Raw genomic sequence first — 25,461 nt, 5'->3', positions numbered from 1 at the left:
TCTTTTCAGCACCAAGTGAAGACCTTTTTTCCCAGGCATTTTAGGAACTGTTCTTCCTGCTTGTAAATCTTTTACACTGTTTTACCCCTGTTGCTGGTTTTACTCTTGGTTTTATTATGCACTTGCACTAGTTTTTATCTGGGGTTTTATCAGACCTATCTCATTTTGTTTTGATTTGACTTATTTTCTTGCCATTTTGCATTTTTACGTCTGTAATTGGAACCACTGCCCAGAGAACTTAGGGTTGTTGAGCGGCTCCAAAATGTAATTAACAAGCAAACCTCTCCCTCCCCGCCCCACCACACCACCCCAAGCACTCACCAAGATAAAGGCTCATGCAGAGGAAGATGATGAGGCCGAACCAGGCACTGAAGATGGAGGTGAAATACACAATAGCAATCACGATATCAGCCACTGTGGGGAAGATGCTGAATACGATGTAGCTGCAGGACAGGAAGGTGGGAAGAGTCAGGTCGGCTGGCACGCAAGCCCCACCCGCACAGGGCCGGACAGAGGAGGTGCGAACGTGGGTCCCTCTGAGCCAGCCGCCCGAGGCGGAGGGCTCCCCCACCCCCAGACGCGCCCACGAACCTGAGCAGGTTGTTGATGCTGCTGGTGCCCCGGTCGACACTGCGCAGCACCTCCCCTGTCTTGCGCTCCAGGTGCCAGCGGAGAGACAGGCTGTGCAGGTGCCTGAGGAGCTGCACCTGGATTTCGCGGCTGGTGAACTGCTGCACCCGGATCCAGAGGAAGGTGCGCATGTTGCTAATAAAGCCAGTGGAGCCTACGGAGAGAGAGTGTGTGCGCATTTATGCCTCAGAGGAACACCCGTGCCCCGCCACCCTCGCCTGGGATGAGAGCTGTAACTAGGACGTCGGAGGAATCCATCTGGGGGGTCTGGCCCGCCGCGCTTTGGGTGGCTCGCTTGTCTGCATGCTGGCCCAACCCCACCAGTATGAGTCCGGCCCGCTCATGGGCTTCTGCCGCCGGCCAGGCCCCTGGCGCTCTCCTTGCCGAGGCTGCCGAGACCAGCGAGGAGAGCGCGAGGGGTTGTGCACAGTGATGGCAGCGACAGGGTGGGAGCCGGGAGGGAGCGCCATGGCACCGCCAAGCTCCACCCCCCCAGCCCCACCCCTTCCCCCCGACAACCAGTTGTTTGGTGGTTTCCCAGCTTTTTGCCATTTCTTTCCATTCTAAAAGGTCGAAATAGGTCTCTTAAGCCTCAGTCATTGGCAATAATAGCCTTAAGCTAAAAGCTGCTGGGATCTTTGGCCACACCCACCACTGGAATGTGCCCCTCCCCCCCGAGAGCGTCTCCAAAATGGAGTTTGGCCCTCAGATGGAAAGAGATTCAGCACCTCTGATCTAGAGCTTTGGAATTGCCTTCAAGGCCCCCAGAGCACAGGCAGAGTTCATTCTGAATGTTGCTGTTCAGCAATATTAAGGGCTGTCTCACTTGGAGGTGAGAATGCTTGATTCTCGGCTGCCAATCATGCCTCCCTTTGAGCAGACTGGGTACTCTCCAATACGCAGAAAGATGTTTGAGCAAATGAAAAGCAAAAGAAAACCCCAAATGGCCCACGGGCCTCTGCTCAGTGACTTCAAGGACCTATCAAATGCTCGGTTGAGCCATAGATAGTTGAGGATGCCAGTTTGGAAAATGAAAATGTATGGGCAGGGGGTGGGGGTAGCCTGCTCAAGCCCCTGACAGCTTATAATATCCCAGTAGAATAGGATTAGGGCTGTTTCCTCCCTGCTGGTCCAGGATGTTATAAGCTTTTAAGGGCTCTGACTCCTTTGAAGCTAAAGGAGTCCTAGGGTGGGGGTGGGGAGGGATTCATTAGCATTACAGAAAATGTGTTTGGTATTAATTCATCCTTCCCTATGGACTTTTTCAGCTGCACAGGAGGCAGAGCCTTTAACATCTTGAAGTTTCCTACAATTTGTGTTGTGTGTGTCCCTTGATCCCAATTCCTACCCGCCCTGCAGCTCTGCCATAGACTATAAGAAGGGAGAGGTTAAAATATCCCTCCCATCTGCCCAGTCAGGACCACTCACCTTCAAGCTGGATGAGCAGCTTCGTATTCATTTGGCCCCAAGCCTCAGCAGTCAGTTCTATATGCCAATTATGCTACAGTGCTAGGCAACTGAGGTTCAGGGCTAGGTGAGTGGAAAGCTCATCATCTAGCCTCACAGCTCAGCAGTGTTTCCCGGGGGTGGGGGGAATCCCTTCCTGCCCATTATTTCAATAACCTAAAATAACTAACATTTTGCTGCCCTTTCATGGTGCTCAAGATTAGGGATGGGCTGATCTCTCAAGGTCAGTTTTACTCACCTTCTCCTTTTTCCATGGCTAAGTTTATTCTGTCCTGTTTCCACATCAGACTGCAATTTTTTAGTCAGCAGAAAAATTCAAACATATTTCCATGCACATTTTTCAAAGTATGTGTATTTTTTTTCAAATGTACACTTTTTTGCCAGAGATTTTTCCATTGAATAAGTGTTTTTGTGCACATTCTCCCAAACAGACGCATTTTTGAACGCATCGTTTCACATGTACACATATTTTGTGTGCGCTTTTCCAAATGTACCGTTTTGGGGGCAACTGCATTGTAAACTTTGGGAAAGTAAGGAATTTCAACATCTAATTGCGTTCCAGTTTGTGTTTAGGTTCGGGAAGTGCGCATTTGGTAAATTCAGACTGAAATGTGAACCAAACAAATTTCTCACCTATCCCCTACTCAAAATCTGCTCCCTGAGGTGATCCGTTTCCTGTTGCTACTCATAGGGTTGGCTGAAGCTGCAGGGGACAAAGTTGGCCAGGGTCCCTGTCCTTCCTGCCCCCTAAAAATAATATTGGCTTCAGTCCTCAGAGCATGATGTTCCTAACAAGCGGAGTGTGCACACTGGAGACAGAGCTTGCTCTCCTAGGACCCAATTTGCCCTTTCTTTGCATGCACGCATGCGCACCCACACACAGAGCTCCCGATATCCCTCCTACCCCAGTGGCACCACTAGCAAGGGGAAACCTTCTGGTAGCTTCATAGGAGAAGAAGAAGGAAGAAAAGAAGGCTGGAAGAAGCGTTACCTAGTGCCCTCAGTTGGGGAAGGCTGGAATTTAAAGCCAGGTTTCTCAGGGAAGGCACTGTTTGGATTGCCCAAGAGGATGTGGGGGTTTGTAGAAGAAGTGTCCTTCCTTTGCACTATGGGGTTGAACAAGTTGGTTTTGCTAGGTGACAGAGGGTGGCTAGATAGCAGAAATTAAAGGAACAATCTGCGTTTTCAGTGGGCAGGGAAGTAAGAAATAGTGAGAAAGCAGCACAGATGGTGAAGGTGGAGGCGGCTAGACCCAAAGCAGCTTTGGCCAGACACACAAGCTCACGGCCTCCACACGCAAGGCTGACTCACCAGCACCTCCTCCCTGGAGAAACTTGAGGGCCACATAGACACAGACAGTCTGAAGAAGGATGCGCCAAGCAACCCCATCTGTGAGTTCGTTCACTGGAGAATGGGGGACAAGAACAGTCAGTCTGAGAAGGCCATAATCCTGAGCCACGTGAGCTTAATCCGACTTGTTTGCACCTCCCTTGCCAACTCACAGCCCTGTAACCCATTCCCACAACTCATGCATCAATTGCTGACCTCACCTTATAGCCTCCTTTTGTGTGTGTGCCACGAACCGCCAACGGCCTGTTCCATTAGCTGAAGTGAAAGCAGGCAAAATAGTGTGCTCTCACTCCTTTTTGCCCTTCCCTTCCTATGTACAATAACACTATAACCAGAACCCCATATAACATACACTTTGAATTTACTCTGCTTTAAAATACTATGGACATTGTACATTGATACATGTTCTCAATTGTGCATTGTTACTCAGTGTATGGATATGCATGTTTGTACAAGTGTATTTTAAAACACTCAAGAGTACATTCAAAGTGTATGTTATATAGGGTTCTGATTGTAGTGTTACTGTACTTATTGTTTGGTTTGGATCCTTCCCTTCCTATGGCCTTTTTTGCTGCCACCAAGTGAAATATTTTTTCTCCTCTGGCTGCCTCCGTCAAACCAGCCTCAAAACACTCTAGGTCTCAGGTATCTACTTTAGGTAGTGTAAGTTGGCTATTAGACATGGGGTGGGTAACTCAAAAGAGGCCACACAATTTCAGCTAACAAGGTTTAGATTTTACTGAAGGAAAATGTGAATAGGAATATGATTTAAAATCTGAATGGATACACATACACATGCGCACACAAAAACGATCAAGCAACAGGGTATTAAAACAACAAGGGATAAACTCTTCCAGCTAACTGTAGGGACTGTATCTCTATTTTATCCATGTTCTTTGTCTGAACAATATCTTACTGTCATTAGTCCAGCTCTCTTAATTAGTTCCCCAGTTCCAGAAGCTCTGACTTTTTCTTTCCTCTAGGACTCTAGCCTTCTCCCCCCCGCTTCTACTTTTCCTTTTAACTTCTAAAATTATTTTTTTCTTTTGCCAACTCTGACCAAGCAGGAGAATAGTTTATTCATTTCTGCCAACTAAGTTTCTTTTTCCTGAGTTAAAACATTCTCTTCATCTGACCTTCTGTTGAACTTTATAATCTCCTGCTTCCTGAGCAAAAATTCCTGACCTCTATATTCTCACTAAACTTTTGATCTCTAAACAATTGCTTTTGGATGAAACTGACCAGCCACACACACACACACACACACACACACACACACACACAGATTTAACCCCATAATATCCCACAACCAAACTAGATGCCCCCCAAAGAAGGACACTTCTGTTCCTTCAGAGTGTCTAAAGTAAATGTTAAGTTTCCTGAGCAAGGACTGTACTACTTCCACGAACAGCAGCACTCAGCATCCTGAAGGCATAGAACAATCTTCCCCAACATGGTAACCTTCAGATGTTTTGGATTACAGTTTCCACTTCTCCCATCCCCCAGGGGCACACCCATTCCTGATATTGTTTCCTTCCAAATCTTCCGTTCAATAGGGCTGATGGTAGTACACTGAATCTTGCCGGGTAAAAGCTTTCCTGAATTTAGGGATGTGCAAATCAGACAAATATTTTGCAGGCACAAATGCCCTCACATTGTCTCTAAATTCAGGATGCCTTAATGCCCTGCTTAAATGGTGTTGTAGCTCTACATCCCAAATACGTGGTTGAATCATCATTTTAGCTTTTGCGTAACCTAGAGCTGCTAGGCTACTGGGTGTAACTGAGAAAAGGCATTCTTTAAAAACAGACCATACATATATGGCAAAGTAAGATAAAAAATGGTAAACTCGTATCAGAACACATATCTAAGTGCGCAGAAGTGACCGTCTCCTTCTTTGGCTTGTCATTGGGTAGCAGTTGGCTGGGATGCAGCTGAGTGGGGAAAGAGCCCTCACCTTCTCATCTTTGCCCCCCCCCCCCCGCCAGGTCCAGCTCCCTTCCTGTCTAGCTCACAGCCTTCCCATCCACGGCACAATGAGCCACCAATTCAACACACACTGGGAATGCCAGAGTGTCAACCATGTGGCAACAATGATAGCGGTTTCAGTCTTAATCCAGCTTCCCCAAGCTGGCGCTCTCCCGATGTGTTGGACTACAACTCCCATCATCCTCACCTGGGGATGATGGCAGTTGTAGTCCAAGACATCCTAAGGGTGTCAGGTTGGGCATGACTTACCTTAATACAAAGCAATGTTTGGTGCAGGGCCAGCTTGACAGCACAAGCAGCTGCCTAGAACAGCACAATTCAAGGGTTCTTGCCATGTCAGAAGCAGTCTGGGCTCTTGCACTGCTTCCAGCATGATACTCTTCTCTCCATGGAAACATGGAGAGATATCACCCCGAGATATCATGGGGTGGGGGTTCTCTGCACATGAAAGTCCTCACATTACCTCTGCTCTGTACTACCTAGGGAAGCACAGAACCTCAAGTAGTTCTGGTCTTATGCCATGTGCAGTCAACAATGGGTCACAGGCGCACAGGCAACGGGTCCCAATACTTCTGGTATTGGAGACACCGTATTGCAGTGGTTCTGGTCCTTCCTCTCTGGCAGGTACCAGAGGGTAGCACTGGGAGAGGAAATTTCAGACCCGTGGCCACTCACCTGTGGGGAGCCATAGGGTTCCATCCTTTCCCCGATGCTATTTAACACCTATGTGAAGTCGCTGGGGGCTATCATCAGGAGGTTTGGGGTGTGGTGTCATCAATATGCAGATGACACGCAGCTCTACCTCTCCTTAAAATCTTCACCAAGGTTGGCCGTAGAATCTCTGTCCAAATGTCTGGAGACGGTGAGTGGCTGGATGGGGAGGAATAAGCTGAAGCCGAACCCTGACAAGACCGAGGTACTTTTGGTGGGAGACAAGAGGAGGCTGGGGGGTGTTGAATGGGGTACGGCTACCCTTGAAAGACCAGGTCCGCAGCCTGGGGGTCATTCTGGACTCCCAGCTGTCCATGGAGGCTCAGGTGTCAGCTGTGAGCCGGACAGCGCTGTATCAACTCCATCTGATACGGCGGCTGCACCCCTTCCTTCCCGACCATCTGCTCCCATCGGTAGTACATGCCCTGGTCTCCTCTCGTTTAGACTACTGTAATGCGCTCTATGTGGGGTTACCCTTGAAGACAGTTCGGAAGCTGCAGCTGGTACAGAATGCGACAGCTCGCCTGATTAAAGGCAGCTGCCAGCGAGATCACATCACTCCAGTGCTGAAGGAGTTGCACTGGTTACCAGTTGTTTTCCGGGCCAAATTCAAGGTGTTGGTTTTGACCTTTAAAACCCTATATGGTTCCGGCCCAGACTATCTTAAGGAGCACCTCCAGCAACACCAGACAGGCCGCTTCACAAGATCAGCCTCGGATGGCCTTCTCACTGTCCCATCAGCCAGGACAGCTAGACTGGTGGGGACGAGGGAGAGGGCCTTTTCTGTGGTGGCCCCTACTCTGTGGAACTCCCTCCCTAGGGAACTCCGCCATGCCCCCTCTTTAATGAGCTTCCGTCGTGCATTAAAAACGTGGTTGTTCAGGCAGGCATTTGGGGTGGGTTAGGGTATTTTAGAAAATGTTTTTACTCTAAAATTTTATTGTTTTAAACTGTTTTATTGTACGCTGTACATCGCCCAGAGTGGCTGGGTGACCAGCCAGATGGGCGATTAATAAATTTAATAATAAATAAAATAAATAAATACTTCTGGACTGGTGTAGAGCATAAAGATCTTGAATGGGATCTTTGGATCCAGGACACAAAGATCTTGAGGCCAGACTGAATGTATTTATTTATTAGATTTATTAGCTACCCATCTGGCCGGCCACTCTAGGCAGCGTACAATACTAATAACAACTTTACATAATCAACTGAACAAAACAACATAACAAAACAACACAGCTCTAAAAAATCCTAACCCACTCCAAATGCCCTCCTGAACAGCCAGGTTTTTAAAGAGTTTCAGAAGCTCATCAAAGAATGGTACAGGGACAGAGCCACTGTACCAGGGAAAAAACTCCTACAATTAGCCTCGGGGTTCCTGTCTGAGAAATAGGAGAATGTTTATGAGAGTGCCAGGGAAGCACCCTGACACACTGCCTCTGGTAGTCCCACCCCGCCCCACTCCTTAACCTCTCTGTGGGATCCTGGTCAGGCAAATTGGGCTTATGGGAAGGAAGGGCTTGCTACAGTTTGAGTGGAGGGAGAGGTATTCTTATGATCAAGAGCTTCAGAGTAGCCACTTGGGCCTGACTCAGGGGTTGGGGGGTGAGAATGTACTGTCAGTTCTGGTTGGTTGCTATTAGACAGGAAACAGTTTGATGGGTAGGACATGGCCTCCTGCTAGTGAGTCCTCACATTTATCCCAGGACCCCACATCCAAATCCTTTTGATTTGAAAACACCAGCTTTGGGCCTTGTTTTTCATCATCCTGCCATGCATCCACATCTTCAGAGGAGGCCCTTCACTGGACTTGTTCGCACGTCACCACAACCCACCACATCTTAATTTACCAGCAGGGGTTGTCGCATTAGGCGGGCGCCCGGTTTGCCATGGCTTGTCGTGCCGTGCGAACCCAGGCAGCAGGGGTTGCTTGAAGGTTAGATAACCCTCAAATAACCCATGGCTTGTTTTAGGGTTATTTGAGGGTTGTCTAACCCTCAAACAATCTCTGCCACCTGGGTTCACATGACATAAGCCACAGGAAGCTGGGCACTGTGCAAAAATGGTGACCAGGGTGCCCAGCACAATGTGACAACCCCCGTGGGTAAATTAAACCACAGTGGGCTGTTACATCATACAAACCAAGTCTCTGAGTAGCATCAGTGGGTGAAATATGTTGTGTTTTTACAAGAGAAAGGGCATTCTGTGTGGTGGCGCCCTGACTCCGGAATGCTCTCTTGTGTGAGATACAAGAGGAGCCGACCTTGTGCCCTTTTCAGTGCCAAATCAAAACGTTCCTGTTCAGCCCAGGTATTTTAAATTTAAAACTTCTTATTACTATTGATAATAACAGTAATAATGATTTGTTCATTGGTTTGCTGGCTGAATAGTTTTTATGCCTCTTTTCTTGCAGTTCTATTGTGGCTGGTATACCGTATTTGTCTTCCTGTCATTTTATGTACATGGCCCCAGGATCTCTTCTGGACGAAGGGCAGCTCATCATTTTTTAACAGAAATAACGAACAAGGAATTCTTTCTCAGTACCCAGCAAGCCCTACAGTACCAAAATGTGATATTCTGGGGTGGGATCTTGCTCTCGCTACGTGGGACTCTCCTCTGACAGTCACCCTCACTGGATTGTTTTGGGTTTGGTTTTTTTGCATACCTCGTACGCCTCTTGCCCAAGAGCTGCTCACTCCCCTTTGCTTGGAGAGACACTAGTGAAATCCCCTGGCTCCCTTTATTCTCTTTCAAGGAGTCACACAGCAACAAAGATCCCACCCCCAATCGTTCCCTGCTGGGCTGCTGGGAGACCAGACCAGGGATACAAAGGCTCCTTGTTTGTTCCCTGCCAGCGGCACTTTGCTGCGTAATCCTAACTGGCAGGGTGGGTGACCCCATGTGGGAGCGCCCCCCTTTGCCTTTCATTCTTTCTACATGGGGGGGTGAAATCCCCCTCCCCCCTCCTCCATCCCATCCTGCTTCACTCTGGACATCGCGGAGGTTGTTAATCGACCCTGTTCTCAAGCACAGGTAGAAATTGTACTTCTGGAAAAAGGTGGGCATCCAAGGCGGATGGCAGAGATGAGCACGGGCAATCTGGACCACACACACGTTTACGAGTATTGTTTCTCTCTTGGGTAGTGCTTTTCCTTTAAAAAGAACCAATTTGCAACTTTTTGCTGTAAACCACCAACTGCAAGGTGGAGGAAGGCCGTTCCCATTTTTCAGGATGGAGAAACTGAGCCTGAGCAACCCTGAGTCTGCCGAGGATGCAAAGATGAGCCCTCTGGCAGAGATGGGATTTCAACCCAGGTCTCCCAGACCAAATGCCAGTCTCATGTTTCAACTCTCAGTCCACACCTCCTGGTGAGGCATGGTGCAAAGGAAGAGAGGAGCATTGGAAGCACAGCGAGGCTTATCTGGGGTGTGGCGGTCAGGTGGAGCCACTGGCTTCCAGGCAAAGCTGCTATGGCTCCATCACCCTGCCTCATTCACAGAATTTTATGACACTTGCAGCCACTCGTTTTCCCATCGAGAAGTAGGGTTGGCAGTGTAACCACCCCATAACAGGGGGCTCTGGGTGTAGATGGACAAGACCAGGGATTTGGTACACAGCAGCATCTGGTACACTAGGTGTATCTAATGAATAATGTCAGGGAAACAGGGCCCCTACAAGACCCCCAATATATATGCCTGCAGAAAAGGGGGGCTGGAGCACCTCCCCTGTGAGGGAAGGTTACAGCAGCTGGGATTGTTTAGCCTGGAGAAAAGGCGAGTAAGGCGAGACATGACAGAGGTGTACAAAATTATGCATGGTGCGGAGAAAGTGGATCGGGAGACATTTTCTCCCTCTCTCATAATATTAGAACCTGGGGACATCCCATGAAGCTGATTGGCGGGAGATTCAGGACAGATAAAAGGAAGCACTGCTTCACACAGCGCATAGTTAAACTATGGGATTCACTACCACAGGATGTAGTGACAGCCACCAATTTGGATGGCTTTAAAAAGGGGTTAGACAAATTCATGGAGGAGAAGGCTATCAATGGCTGCTAGTCATGATGGCTATCGGCTACCTCCAGTACCAGAGGTACCAACAGTACATCAGTTGCTGGGGAACATGGGTGGGAGGGTGCTGTTGCACTCATGTCCTGCTCACGGGACTCTCAACAGCTGGTTGGCCACTGTCATAATAGAACATTGGACTAGATGGACCCTTGGTCTCATCCAGCAGGGCTCTTATGTTCTTAAGACCAGAAAGGAGGGCTGCAGGGAGCTGAGAAACTGCCTCAGAAATTCAGATGTAGAACTAAACTATGTAGAACTATGAGCTAAACATTAACAACTCCCCCGGTCCAGATAGCATCCCTCTGGCCCAAATTCTAGAAATACATTCCATCCATGGAAACTGATAAACAGCTGAATGATTCCCCACCCCAACCCTGCCTGCTGTACACAACACAGTGCATAACTAGCCTATGGAACTCGTTGCCACAGGATGTTGTAACGACAGCAGCATAAATGATTAAGAGAGAGGAATTAGGTAAACATATGAAGATCGAGTGAATATACTGAAGGCGTTGGTGGCTGGCTACAAGCCATGAGAGTCAAAAGCAGAACTTCCACTTTCAGGAAGTGGGCTGTGGCTCAGTGGTAGAGCCCCTGCTTTGCATGCAGAAGGTCCTCGGTTCGATCCCTGGCTTCTCCAGGCAGTGTTAGGGAAGAATCCTGCCTGAAACCCTGGAGAGCCGCTGCCAGCCAGTGTTGACAATACTGGGCTAGATGGTCTGACTCAATATAAGGCAGCTTCCGACGTTCCTATGAGTAGTATACCTCTGCCTACCAGCTACTGGAGAGTAACTGAAACATAAGCATCCCCCATCAGGCTCTTTTAGCAAAGATGGGCTGATGTTGGGCAAAGCACTGCTCTGACCCAGCGCATGGCCACTCAGGCCCTCAAGTCCCTACAGTAGCAAGGATGAGCAGTAGGGCACAGGACTGGCAGGAGCAGCAGCCAGAGCCGCCCAGACTGGTGGCAGGTGGGGGAATCCGGACATGACTGGGAGGGTGCTGCCTCGCCCAGGTGGGACCAAGAGGCGTCTCTCTGCCTGGCAGCTGCTTAGCATGTAGGGCAGAGCCTTCCCCACTCCCAGCGCCATTCCCATCGAGCAATTGTGTATGCAGCTCGCAGTGCCGAGCCTCCCGCCTGCAGTGACTCCTTTGTAAAGTCTAAAAGTCAGGGCTGAAAGGCAGGTCCAGAGTCCATCCTCCCCTATTCAGGCACCTCTCAATAGCTGCCCTGAGCTGGCACTCGCACCGCCCACTGGGGCCTGGGAACCTGGCACACACCAACGGCTTCTGCTAACAAAGGGAGCCCCCACCCCCCTGGTTGCAGGCTGCTCCTCTCCTCCCCCCAGAAGCTCAACACAGAGTCAGCCTGGGAGTAAGCAGGATGGGAGGTCACAGCAGGACTCAGGACAGAAGCCTCTGTGAGAATATCAGGGAGATCTACAGGGGCCACAAAATCCCCCATGTCTCCATGGAGAAAAGCCCTCCCCCCAACACCCCCCCACACCCTGTGATGCCACCTGAGCAGCTCACCCTGAGTTTGCAGATTCAGATCCTGTACTCTTATTAAACACATTCCAAAACACAGGAGTCACATCGTACTCCCAGGATGGGCATGGTATTGCTGCGAAGGAGGGAGGCAGGCAGGAAAGTTATCATGGAGTATCCATGATACTCCAGGGGGTTATCATGGAGAGTTGGGATGAGATACCCCAGAGATAGGGGTGTGCTAGGTGACAGAGGAAGCACAGGTTAAGTCAGACCACAGAGGGAAAGTGAAGGCTTTGCTGAAGAAGTGGGCCTTGAGGAAGAACTTGGAAGGAAGGCAGGGAAATCACTTGATGAAAATGAGAGGTGTTCTACACCACTTGTGGCTCTCCAGATGTTTTGGCCTTCAACTCCCATCATCCCTCACCATTGGTTATGCTGGCTAGGGCCAGTGGGGGTTGTAAGCCAAATCACTGGGAAGGCCACGAGTGACCCACCCCTGTTCTATACATTCTGCAAAACGGGGTGGCAGAACTGTAGACTGAGCCACTGGAGACTGCAGGCAGGAGAGGGGCATGTCCTGTTTTTGAAAGTAGCACATCAGAGAGAGTGCTGGCAAAACTTCTCTCTCTGCGTGATTCCAGATGGAGAGCCCGTAGGATTGCCAGTCCAAAGGCACTGTGCACCTAGTCCGTCTTTTCCTCCTTACCAGATTCTGTGTGTGTGTGGGGGGGGTGACAAAAGCGCTGGGAAAACATGAGAGAGTTACAAATTGAACACGTTGTTGTCTGGATACCCCCCACCCATGTAAAATGCTCTGGGTAAGGCAGGATGATTGCAAGATAAAAGCCTCACCTGGAAGCACTCTACTTATCTCTTGCTGCCTCTATCGTGTGCTGCTTTTGTACATAAAGGGTTCATTAGATGAGGGAGCATTCAAAAATATTATCCCCCCCCCCCCCAGTCTGAAGTAGTACAGTCATGAACTCACCACCTTGGTCTACCACCTCATTCTTCACAATGCATGGGAAACCTCTAAGGGTCAAGAGGAATAGGGAGCAACATGGCAGGAGGTCTGTATCCGGCCATCCCACATTCACATTTGCTTACTGGTGCCATCCCAAAAAGAACATGCTCCAAGTACATGGTCCCAGTATAAACAACCACTCCTTCCCATGCGGGGTGACATAAGAACATAGGAAGCCGCCCTATTCCGAGTCAGAGCCTGGGTCCATCTAGCCCAGAATTGTTGACACTGACTGGCAGCAGCTCTCCAGGGTTTCAGCCCTACTTGGAAATGCCGGGGATCGAACCTGAGACCTTCTGCATGCACAGCAGGTGCTCTGCCACTGAGCTGTGGCCCCTCCCTTGCGTTTCAGGGCCAGGCAAGGAATCTGTCCAAAAATTGCTCCTCCTCCTGCCACTGTGTCATTGCAACAGGCGAAGTGAACCTATACAGATCAGCAGCTCCACACATCTCAGCACCTGGCACGCTCTCACCATGTGGGCTGGAAGCCCCGAGTCCTCATGCTGCAGTGTGCCAAACCATGTCTCCTAAGCGCGTCAAGGGTTCTGCAGGCATTCCCCGACCCTAGGGAGTGAGGTTGCTCAAGCACCTCCTCAAACATGGCATTTTGGAGTGTGGGCCTGCGACATTTAGGGCGCAATCCTGTGCACGTTCAGACAGAAATAAGTCCTACAGCCAAGCTGGTTGGGGCATGCTGGGAGCTGTAGGACTTACTTCTGTCTGAACATGCACAGGATTGCGTCCTTAGTGCTTCAGAACAAGTGCCTGATAAGGGCCCACACCCTGAAGGGTTCCCAGTTGGCTGTGGTTCCCTGGGGCAAGTCTCGGTCTCTGTTAGAAGGCTCCCGACTTACATGAAGCAACGCAACTAGGCTCGCTACAGCTGCTCCGTTCCCTTTCGGTAAATCCACTGCACCCTGCAAACGCCTGCATAAGAGCAGCCTCTGCTGGCCAATTTGAAATATCGGTCGAAACAGAGGACATCACTCACATTCTGTCGCAGGAACATGGGAAGCCGCCTTATATCGAGCCAGACCCTTGGTCCATCTAGCCCAGTATTGTCCGCACTGACTGGCAGTGGCTCTCCGGGGTTTCTGATCTACCTGGAAATGCCAGGGATCAAACCTGGGACCTTCTGCATGCAAAGCAGTTGCTCTGCCACTGAGCTACAACTAAGGAATCGGATCTGTCCCTGCCCCGCTATCTAACACTTCCCCTAGCATTCTCCTAGCACTTATATTATCCCCCTGCCCTGTGCATTTCCAGGTCTCTGCCTCCCGGGAAGCCCCCACTCCGCTTACCAATGTTCTTGTAGTAGATGGGCACAAAGACGTTGACACCGCGCTCCAGCCCCATGAGCATCAGGCAGAAGATCACCAGCCCCTGCAGCGGGTGGTTCCCCTGCGGCCACATGTACTGCATGAGGAGGCGCAGCTTCTGGCCCAAATCCCTCCAGGTGGAGCCGTGGTGCCCAGCATCCGGAAGCAGGGGCTGAGACACAGAAACAGAAGTGAGCTGGGGAAAGGGAAGAGGGGCTTTTGGGCAGGGCCACTGGAAATATTTGAGAGGGCAGCCAATATGGCATCTGTACAGAGATGGCAGCTGGCACGTGGGAGAAGGAGCTGGCTAGAAACTGGGCAGAATATGGGAACCATGGGCACGTCTTTGCAAAGGGCACAGGGAGAGAGCATTGAAGAAACATGGCTGGAAAGTGAAGCAAAACCTTTACAATTTCAGCGTCACACAGTTTCAGGGGCACTGGATGTGGTCAAGAAAACATGAGTGAAAAGGATCAGGGGTGCAATCATCTTTTCTCCAAACTACATCGCCTCAACCTCTAGGTTTTTCAGTACCCTATTTTACTTGCTCTGCTCTGTACCTTTTCAAACTCTACGAAGTTCTTTTTGAGTTGGAGTGACCTGAACTGCATACAGCAGCCTTCCCCAAACTGGTGGCCCTCCGGTAGTGTTGAATGACAACTTCCATCATCCCCAGCCAGCATGGCAAGTGACTGTCATGCCTGGGGGTGATGGGGGTTACAGTCCAACCCATCCGGGCAGTGCCAGGTTGGGGAAGGCTTGCATATAGTAATTTGTCGGTATAGCAAAAATGTATATAATGCCATTAGGATACTTGCTGTTTTATGTCCAGTCCCTTTCTTAATAATTCCTAACACTGAGTTTGCCCTTTTCATAGTGCACCGCGCTGACATTTTCCGCTCCTTTCTGGGTGGTAACAGCATGTTTTAGACCCCATCATTACACAAGTGAAATTACGATTTTTTTTCTCCTTCCCACCCCAATGTAACTGTAAAGCGAGCAATGCTATTGCATAAGTACTCCAGAGATACTAGGGCAGGTGCCAGCAATTGTGCATGTGCATGTGGGGTGGGGGGTGGGGGTTACAGCCAGCACTGTGTGTTTGCTATGATTCTGGAAACATGCCAGACTGGGAATCTCTGGAAACTGTTTTCAATATTTATTTATTTTTAAGTGACTTTCTATCCCTAATGGCTGAGAAGAGATGTTTAAAAGGCCATTCCTACTGATGTGTCAGAAGCCCAGAGGAGTGGCTGAATACAATGCCAGGGGCTAGGAGCAGAACTTCTGTGCCTCACAAAATTCCGTGCCCCTTCTAATGGCAAAAAACCCGAAATACATGATGTAAACCAATTTTAAAAATTCTAAAGTTATACCAAACAAGAAATTATACAATGTATATAAATCACAGAACTCCTCTTCTCTTGGCTGCAGAAACTGGACTGATTGCCTGGTGTAAATCTTTGAAATGAATAGACTAGAGATATAGGAAAGATCCCCAGTGCCCTCTGCTGGTGATCATTCACATCAGCCAGGTTCCCCCCCACCGAATCCCTGACTTTCTGTTAGAGATCTGTTTCTAGTGATAAATATTAAGAATATATCAGCTATGGCTAAAACCATTTGCAACATTCCCTTCATTATGCACCAGCTTGAAAAGGGGCAACCTATCAAAACTAGTGTCCAGCTAGTGTCATAACTCATCATGTGGTGTTCGTTTTGTTTATAAGATTTCCCACTGTCAAAATATGGCAATACTAATCATGCTTAGCGCTTAACACAGCCCGTTTCAAAACTTCAAAGTGTTCCACAAATATTATTTAAGGACCAAAACTAGGCATCCATATGTTTATTAAATACACACTTGGCCATTTGCCTCTAAAGCGGCATGTGTGTGTTCCTACTTTTTATATCAAAATGACAGCACAGGGCAGAGGAGTGACATCCAACATAGAAAGCTGCCTTACACAGAGTCAGAAAATGGTTCCATCTAGCCTGGTGCTGTCGACACTGACTGGCAGCGGCTCTTGGGAGTTTCAGGCAGGAGTGTTTCCTGCCCTACTGGAGATGCTGGGGATCACCCCTGGGACCTTCTGCAGGTGCTCTACCACTGAAGCTCATCCTTCCTCAACCCCTCCCCATGGTGCTTGGCTACTTGGAGGGCGCAATCCTATCAGGATAGGTGGCCACCTCCAAACTCAGAGGCAGCCACCTATCCAATGCAGGACAGGAGAAGTGTGGAGGGGATCGTCCCCTCTGCGCTTCAGCCACCCAGCATTTATGGCTAGACAGCTGATTTCGGACCAGGACCTCGGAGCATAGCAAGTGGCAGCCAGACAACCCATAGGATGTGTCATACTGGAATTTCCGACTTCCCTGCCCAACACGCCCCCAGGAATGCCCTGCTTTTGCTGCTCTGTGCTCCTCTTCCGAGCGCGGGGCCGTTCCGTGCTGCCTAAGAGGCAGTGCAGGAGGGGTGGAGGTCGGTTCTCAGGGAACCGACCTATCCTATGGCTGTCTAGCTGCTGACTAGCGACCATAGGATTGCGCCCTAAGCCATTTTCCCTAGCCCTGCTCTAATGCTGGAAGTAAGCTGGGGGGAAATGGCTTAAAGCTAAGCACACTGAGATAAAGCCAAGGGAGCACACCAGTTCTGTTCCTCACTGCTGCACGCTCATTTTGATATAAGACACCACACCTGTTTTACAGGCAAGCAAGTGTATGTTTAATAAACACGGGCCTGTCTAGACTGGTCCTTTGCACTCCTCACAACAGTCCTATCCCTAACTTGGGCACTAGGCCCAGCCGCCCAGCTGCCTGTGCCAAAGAGCTGTTGTTTCGTTAGCCAACAGCTTTGCCTGAGAGCAATGCGGCTGCACCTCATGGCATGTTTTGTATCACTGAACCAGCCTTACCAGCTTATTTAGAAACCCACACCTTCTGTGAACTTTTCCCTACAGCCTGCTACTCTCCCTGAATACATGCTCAAGTGCCACTTCCATAACGAGGATCCTGTGCTTTTTACAGCTGCATGGTTCTGAGAAAACCAGCAGGAGCTGCTTTTCCCCATCACTGTAGCTCCGTGACCAGAAGAGCAGCTGCTGCTAAATTTCTCAGCACCATACTGCTGTGAAAAACTCAGGAGCCTTTAAACCTGGGGTGCGGAACCTGCAGTCGTCCAGGTTTTATGGGACAACTCTCATCATCCTTGACCACTGGCCATGCTGGGTGGAGCTGATGGGAGTGGAAGTCCAACCACATCTAATCTAGAAGGCCATGGGTTCCCCACATCTGCTTTAAACAAATAAGGCTGCCTGATACCAAGCCAGGCCACTGGTCCATCTAGCCCAACTCTAACTGGCAGCAGCTTTCCAAAGTCTCAATCAGAAGTCTTCCCCAAGCCTACCAACAAAGAGTTTTTTAAATGAAGATGGCAGGGATTGAATGGAGGACTAATCTACGTGTCAAGCACCTGCTCTACCACTCAACTATGGGTCTCACATTGTCAGAAAAAGAGGTGGCAACAGGACAGTGTTTCTAGTCCCAATCCTGCCTCATCTCTCCTCTGGACCTGCAAGCACACATGGCAGTCACCACAAGGATGCTGCCGAAAAAAGGCCTTCATGTTGTGAGTCACCACACTCCTGCTGCATGCAGCTGGTAGCAGGGGCAGGAGCAACTGTGGTGATGGCAATCCAGGTATAAATAGCCTGGGCAAAGATCGCTCCTGAGAGGCTGGTTTTAGAGACAGCTCAGCGGCAACTGCAGCATGTGCTCTGGCTCCAGGTTCTGACCCTGCCGCGGTTTTCTACAGTGCTATCCTCCAAATGGCAGCTACTACAAGGGGAGAAGCTGTAGCCATAAACCCTGTTCTTGACAAAGAGATGCTCCTGGCTGCAGTGATCCTCACACACTTGTCCCCTCCCACTCCCTGCAACTGGTTCATGGGTTGGAGGTGGGGAGAAATAAGAGCGATAGACAGAAAGAGGCAGACATAGAACAGGGACACCCTGTTTAGGGGAACAGAAGCCCACCTGACTGTTCTCCACGTCGCGCTCATCCTCATTAATTAGAAGCATGTAGGGTTTTCGGGGCAGCCCTGGGGCCTTTATCCCCAAAGCGAAGAGGGTAAAGCTGCCGATGTAGCGGAGTAACCACAGGCTGAACTGGACCTGGGGGAGTTCAGCTCATGTCAATTTCATTATTCCAGCAGCCCCCCTTCCTCTCCTCCCACCACCCCCTACAAACCAGGCAATACCTCTTTCCCCAAGTTCTTACCCCTAGGTCAAGTGGCCCAGAATAGGAGGAGAAGCCACCCACCAAGGCTGATATTTGACTGGCCAAAAACAAACGTTAAGTCAATTAACCAAAAATTGGTCAAATAATAGTAAAGTATTTAAAGCATTTGATTTGCTTGAAGAGAGAGAATTATGCTAATAATTACCAAAAAAGCAAAAACAAAACTACTTTCTTCTGGGAAACCCCATACCCAGTCCCTCCCAGAAGCTTTACAGAGCATTTGTTGGTGGTCCTGATCCCAAGGCACTTGTGTGATGACTGCTTGGCTGAGTCTGCTTCCTGTTGCCTCCCGGAGCCTGTTCCTGTGCGGAGATGCTGCAGTTTCAGCCAATGGCCAGCAGGAGAAGCTTGGTCATGTGACTTAACAGGAAGGGGTGACGGTGGCGGGAGTTCACTAGAGTGGCAGGGCTGGTGGACCTGCTCTTGAAGGGGGGGGGGTGTATACGTTGTTGACCCCGACTCCTGTGGGACTGGGGAGCAAGGGCCCCTCCCGCTTGCCACTGCTATCAGGTGACGTCATGGTGCAATCAAAAGGTAGGCTGCCCCTCGCACAAGGACACCCTCAACTTCACACAATATTTAATCGAATAATCAGCTGTCAACAAAACAGCATTTCCAGCTCAACTGGCCCTTGTGAATGCAAGGACTGCCCCCATCAGGACTAAATAAAACTAAAGTCCCTCAAGTTGATGGTGGCTGCCCTCTAGATATTTTGGCCTACAACTCCCATCAGCCCTAGCTGGCATAGCCAGTGGTGAGGGATGCTGGGAGTTGCATTTATTATTTTATTCTATACTGCCCAATGGGCAAAGCTCTCTGATTGGTTCACAAAACAAACCATAAAAGACAATAACAGTAAAATGCAATATAAAAACCTGTCATTTAAAATAGAATAAAATCAAAGTGAGCCACCAGAGTAAAAAACAGTTGTAGACCAAAACACCTAGAGGGCCACAAGTTATCCACCCCTGCTGTATGGACCGGCTCCAAACGGACAATCCCAGACTCCCCCTTATATGAATAGGCATCCAGCAGGTTGGTCAGATCTGAAACTGGCCTGTGCCAGGGCTGGCCCCAAACATTTTGCTGCTTGAGGCAAAGGACAAGGTGGTGTCATGATTCTATGTACAAAAGCCAACTAGACTGGCCAATGAATTGTATTTCAACACTGGCTACAGGACAGTGTCCTCTAGTGCACCAAGAGGTAGCAGGGCAACTTAGGGGGCACAGGGCTGGTCACGTGGCACATGCAGATCTATCCATTCTGCACTGCCTCAACATCTACCACCTGAGGTGGCCACATCACTCTGCTGAAATGGTAGGGATGGCCCTGATTTACACCAACAAGTGAAATGGGGAGCTCAGTGACTGTGGCAGGAGCAATAGCTCTGTGGCAAATGGTCACAAGTGTATGGTATAAAGAGTAGCATGTGCCACGTGGTGAATAGCATGTGCCACCATGGTGCATGGTGTCAAGGGGACACAAAAGCAGGGCTGAAAGCACTGGCCAATTAATTAAACGGAGATGTTAAAATTAGAGGGTATGCAGTCTTGCTGGAGTCACCCTATTTATTTTTTCAAAATTTAGGCCCAGTCGCCTGATCCTAATGCAGAGAAGCCTTGCTATCTTTGCTGCTTGCTAGTGGGGAGAGGTGAATAGAGCCCAGGGCCTAATCACTTGATTAGAAGATATGTTAACACAGAACTTTTGGCATGGGATAAGTTCTCTGTCTTTCCAGCATGTTGCTAGCGTGCAAAGATATTGGCTGCCTATGCAAAGAAATGGGAAATCTCAACTTGTGCCTAGAAACCTCTTTAGTGGGAATTTGTGCTAAGTCACTGGGCAAAGTCCTCTAACACTAGGCAAAACAGTCTGCTCTGTCTCTGTCCGTGTGTGTGTGTGTGAGTGAGAGAGAGAGAGAGCGCACACATGCGCGACCACACATCATGTGTTCACGTGAGCCTGTTGAACAACAAAGTGACTCAGCAAAAGTATGCAGAGTTGAGTAGGCTGGGAGGGGAAAGAAAAGCTGTGGTTGGCACTTGAGTAACAGTGGATGTGCTACAGACATCAGCAAGTTTGCTTGGCTCCAAGCTTCTGTCCTTCTCCTAGTGATTTTTTTAAATACAATTCCAGGCCACATACCCTCCTCCCTGTCTCACAGCCCTCAAACTTAGAAAAATATTATTGAATATTGGCTATCCAAATGCTGAATATTGTTAAATGGCCTGGATATTGTTAACTGGCCTATTAGTATGCCTTGTGCTTATTAAAATTTGATATGTTTTAAACGAACACATTGAGTCCAGATTGTTGGGTAATGTATTATAATTATGGCTATTTGTTTTTTGAGAACCACTTTGAGAACAAATAAATTGAGTATGACTAAAAGTGAGGGCGTTTGTCCCTTGTATGGGATGTCTACTGAGGCTGGGCAGGACAATAGATCTCCTGTGAAATAGATGGAAAATCCACCTCTCTCCAACAGCAATATGGATATATTGCTGGATTGAAATGCCCTCCATTCTAAGACTGACATCTATTTTATGGGCAGAGGCTGTATGTGTTTAAGACCTGCATGAGGGGCATAAAGTCAACAGGTAAGGGTATGCTCATCACATCTCCATGCCAGGAAAAGCCTCACTTTTGACTATAGATTTTCTGCCTTTCATTCAGCTTTTTATAGAGGCGCTGTCTATAAAAAGGTGGCAACTATATTCTACACTCACAGGAAGGATAAAACAGGATTCAGCGGAACTCACAATCGTCCTTGGAAAATCTTGCAACTGTCACTGAAGGGGAAATCTTCCCCGCACTTTGAGAATAGGCAGATACCTCTCCTTGCCCACTTTTAGCTCAAGCATCTGTGTACGGAGTACATCTGATTCCTTAGTATCAGAACTTTCAGCACACCGTATTGCTGCATACATCAAGATGTCTCAATCAGTGGCAGTTGCCTGTCAGTCCAGACACTGATATGGACCAGGCATGCAGACCCTCTGGCCTGGGGGCCAAATCCAGCCCTCTGCATTTCCCCAGGTGGCCACGCCCCCATTTGCCTGACCACAGATCATTTGCTGGTTTGCTGGTATTTGTACAGTTTTCCCCCCATTCTAAAAGGTTGAAATGCCTCTCCCAAGGCTTACTTACTGCCAGTAAAAGCTTTAAGCCACAATATGCTGGCATTTTTGGTATCTTGAACCTACGCTTTCTGCCTTTGGCCCCGCCACCTTTTGCCTTTAGCCCCACTCACCACTACAATGTGGCTCCTGAGAGCTTCTTGGGGCCCTCAGGCTGAAAAACATTTGACACCCCTGATATGGACTATAGCTGACATCAGTTGTGTAAACTGTGCAGTCTACTTGGCCAGCTGCCTGCTTTGAGTGCAGCAGCATCTCAAGGGGAAAGGGTGTTTGCCTTTGCCAGGGAAATTGTGCTATGTTCCTGCGCCCCAGCACCGGATAGGCCAAGTCCCCACAGCCTTCTCTCCAAACCCACCAGTGACCTACCTTCTGGTCGGTGTCTTCTAAACCCCACCACCAGAGTGGGCTGTTCCAAGAGATGAAGGCCAGGTTCTCTGCAGCAAAAGCCAGAGCCCAGTAGAGGAGAAGGATTGCGCCGTGGCCTCGGATCCGGTCCTGCGCCATCACTCTGGTGCGCTCCAAGTGCAGCAGCCCAACTGAGCCAGCCCAGCCCACAGCAGAGAGGCAGGCGTAGAGCACCATATACCCATAGAGTTGCTGCATGCCCAACGCTTGCCACAGGAAGGTGACGAAGGGCAGCAGCGCAAGGAGCAGAGAGAGGAGAACTTGGATGTGGTACAGGCGGGAGCGCGGGATATACTTTGGCTCCATGGTGCGGCTGAAGCGGGCATAACAAGCATACTGCAGGGCACCCAGTAGGAGGCAGACACTGAACAGCACTGCGGGCACCAGTGTGAAGTAGAAACAGGGATAGAGCCCCTGCTGGGCCCATGCCTGTGCCAAGGACTCATTTCCCTCACAGTAGCTCTGTAACGCCACCATCCCGCTGGCAGAGGAACTGCAGAAACACCAATGAAAGAAAGGAGGGAGGAAATTAAGATGCATGCTTGGGCTAATATGTGGAAATGCAAACACACAGACATGTGTTCTCATGGGCTTACGTACAAGTGCAAGAGTGAACATCGCACACTGGCATACATGCCTATGTAGGCATGAGTACATTCACCAATCTGGGACAAACGTCATTTTATTCATCCTGCCCAGTATCTCCCACAACCACCAAAAGAGGCAGAACAAGATGTTTCACAAGAAAATCCAGAAGAAACCATAAGGCACCCTGGGAAGAAATCACCTTGTTCACCCCACCTCCTGACTTAAAGAAATGCTCAGTAGAAGGCATCTACGCTCTTTGGATCATTCAGTTCTATAGATGTTGAGCCTCTGTTAGTGAAATGGTTTTTTAAAAAATTCTGTTCATGCTATGTGCTTATGATAGTGTGATCCCAGAGCAGAGTTCTGCAAGCAATTCTATACATACTTACCTAGAAGTAAATCCCAATGTACTTTAGTTTCATTCTATGGCTGTTTTAGATTTTATGTTATTTTTTTATTGTCATGTTCTTGTACTTTATAGGTTTAACCTCTATTTTGTGAACGGCCCAGAGACCTTTGTAGTAAATCACTGAATAAACAAACTTAGTGGTGCTTACTTCTGAGTAGACATGCCCTGGCTTGTGCTGTGTGACTCATGTACTTTATCCTCACCCACCACCAACCTTTTGTATCTCATTGGCTTCTCCCAGACTTTCCCAATGGGGATGCTACTATTCTAGCCTTCCCCAACTTGGTGCCCTCCAGATGTTTTGCACTACAACTCCCAACATTGCTGAGCATTGGCCACGCTGCCTGGGTCTGATGGGAGTCGAATGAAGTCATTGCTTTTTTCTTTTTTTGAAGTCTCAGCTCACATGGCAGCAGATTGCTGGTATTTTTGATGCCTTCCTCCACGTCTCAACATCATTTTGCTCTGTCCTTTCTGACGCAGAACATTAAAACAGTAAGCCATCGCATTGGGTTGTTATGACTACACTTTGCACACTCGAGACGAGAGGGCCTTCAAAATCCTTCTCCTGTCCATCCTCACAACAGCCCTTTGAAGTCGGCTGTTAGGCAGTAGCCCCCATTGTCCCAGGGGTGTGTGAAGGGCTTCCAAGGCGGGGAAGGCGGTGGCTTGCCCAAGGGCACTCCAGCGAGCCCAAAGCTGACAGTCCCACGCCAGTAACTCCAGCACTGGCCACATGGGCTGCGGTGACAGCACCAGCCACGCTGCTGTCTTTCACTAAGAATAGCTACTTGCGTGTGGTTCCAGCCCTCCTGCCTTTTCCTGTCCCGCTGGATTTATTTATAAATAAATATATATTAAAAAGGCTAACAGTAGGCGGGGTAGAAAGGAAATGTACGGCTCCCCGCACTCAGGCTCTCTCCCCTGTATACCGGGAGCAGGCCCGATTACCGGGACGGGGTGCCTGCCGGGCCAGTAGGTTACTTATGGAGAAGGGAAGTCAAACCATGGGGCATCACCCCATTACAAGAAGCGGGGGGGGGGGGCAGAGGAAAGAAAAGGGGATCCGCGATCAGCCCTGCTCGTGCAGAGGCTGCCTCCCTGGCCGCGGAGTGTTCTTGTACTTCACAGGTTTAACCTCTATTTTGTGAACGGCCCAGAGACCTTCATAGTAAATCAGTAAATAAACCAACGAACTTAGTGGTGCCGCGGAAGGGGTGTGTGCTGTGTACGGGCGGTGGGAATTTGGGGGCGCCCCACCCTTGTCCTGGCAGCCGGCGGGGGCACAGCAAGGCGGCCCAGACCCCTGTTCCGGCCGCTTCACCGGTTCCCCTCCGCGGGGACTGTCGCAGACCCGCCAGCACGCCCCTCCCGACACCCAGGCACATCTAACGTCCACTTGCCTTCTGCTCTGGTCCTGACCAGCGCCGTTTTGGTTGCCCGGACACCGGTGCCGACCCGAGCGCTCTCTGCAGCGCCTACGGAGCCGTGGCAGGCCCTGCTGGCTTCCCCAGGGCCCTAGTGCCGGCTTCACGCAGGGCGAGCAGGCTCCCCCTGGGTCCTAGTCGTCACGACTTTCAAGTATAGACCAACTCAAGCCTCCAGGGTGCGCGCTTTTTATTTACATACACACACACACACACACACACACACACACACACACACACATACACACAACCTCTCTATCTATATCTATATATGCATGCATGTATATATGATATATATATAAATTATCTCCCCTTTTCCACCCAAAAGGAGTGAGCAAAGCGGCTTACAAGGATAAATACATGAGAGCTGATCCTGCCCATACCCACACGTTTACATCGCTCTACAAGTATAATTTGAAGAAAGAAAACCATGTATACTTTTAAGAAGCCACTGACTACAATGAATCAGCACAAGCCAAAGCAAGTGTATTTAGAAGACCATGCCACTGAATTCCCAAGGAACAGTGCATAGGAGTGAAGCCTTAAACCTGGGTTCCAAGCCTTAAGCAGCCATGGGTGCTTGTGACCTTGAGCTAGCCAGCCACCCCCCACCTCCACCCCCTCACATACTGCTTAAACTACCTCACAACATTGTTGGAAGGATAAAATGGTATAATCTCTGGCAGGCCATGCTGAGCTCCTTGGAGGAAGAGTGGAATCCATATATGATCAATAATAAGCTGCTGCATCCCCTTCGTAGCTTAATGAAGCCAAGGTTCATGAGACCTCAGCTCTGAAATATATATGAAGTGAAAGGACCAAGCAGTGCTTCTATGCATCATGAACAGACTGCCCCCTGGCTCTTCCTACCAATGGATACCCCACAGCTCATCCTTGGGGATCTCAAGTTACCTGAGACAAATTTGCAGGTTTGTACCTCTCTTTTTAGAAGCAGATGCAACTCTACTCCTTTGAAGTGTAAAAAATCAGTATTCTACAGCCATTTTTTAAAATAAAATTCCTGGTATCATAAATTAAAATGGACATGTTTCATAATTCCATTGAGCACAGATATTAAATACTGATATTGTTTTGAAGTATTCCAAAACACTTTGCTTAATTTGTCGAACATTT

The 25,461-nt window shown here is 49.2% G+C and overlaps 1 protein-coding gene across 3 annotated transcripts in view; it reads right to left on the bottom strand.

Moving 5' to 3' along the window:
• Positions 1 to 24,449, bottom strand: part of ABCB6 (ATP binding cassette subfamily B member 6 (LAN blood group)) — a 48,288-nt gene extending 23,839 nt beyond the window's left edge. The window contains exons 1-7 of one of the 3 annotated variants that reach the window (XM_084805309.1): positions 24,304 to 24,449; positions 21,865 to 22,396; positions 18,090 to 18,227; positions 14,038 to 14,227; positions 3,409 to 3,501; positions 592 to 784; positions 322 to 443 (exon numbers count right to left, since the gene is read on the bottom strand). In XM_084805309.1, coding sequence (XP_084661435.1) covers positions 322 to 443; positions 592 to 784; positions 3,409 to 3,501; positions 14,038 to 14,227; positions 18,090 to 18,227; positions 21,865 to 22,380 — 1,252 coding nt within the window. In that variant the 5' untranslated portion in view covers positions 22,381 to 22,396; positions 24,304 to 24,449. The remainder of the gene's footprint in view (positions 1 to 321; positions 444 to 591; positions 785 to 3,408; positions 3,502 to 14,037; positions 14,228 to 18,089; positions 18,228 to 21,864; positions 22,397 to 24,303) is intronic. The other 2 variants (XM_084805299.1, XM_084805291.1) reach the window with 2 other exon arrangements.
• Between the last annotated feature and the right edge of the window lie 1,012 nt (positions 24,450 to 25,461).

The sequence above is a fragment of the Heloderma suspectum genome, chromosome 1 (genome assembly GCF_057233095.1).
Source record: "Heloderma suspectum isolate Gila_16-S chromosome 1, 16-S_ref, whole genome shotgun sequence".
Taxonomy (NCBI): domain Eukaryota; kingdom Metazoa; phylum Chordata; class Lepidosauria; order Squamata; family Helodermatidae; genus Heloderma; species Heloderma suspectum.
This window is presented reverse-complemented; position numbering and strand designations above follow the sequence as displayed.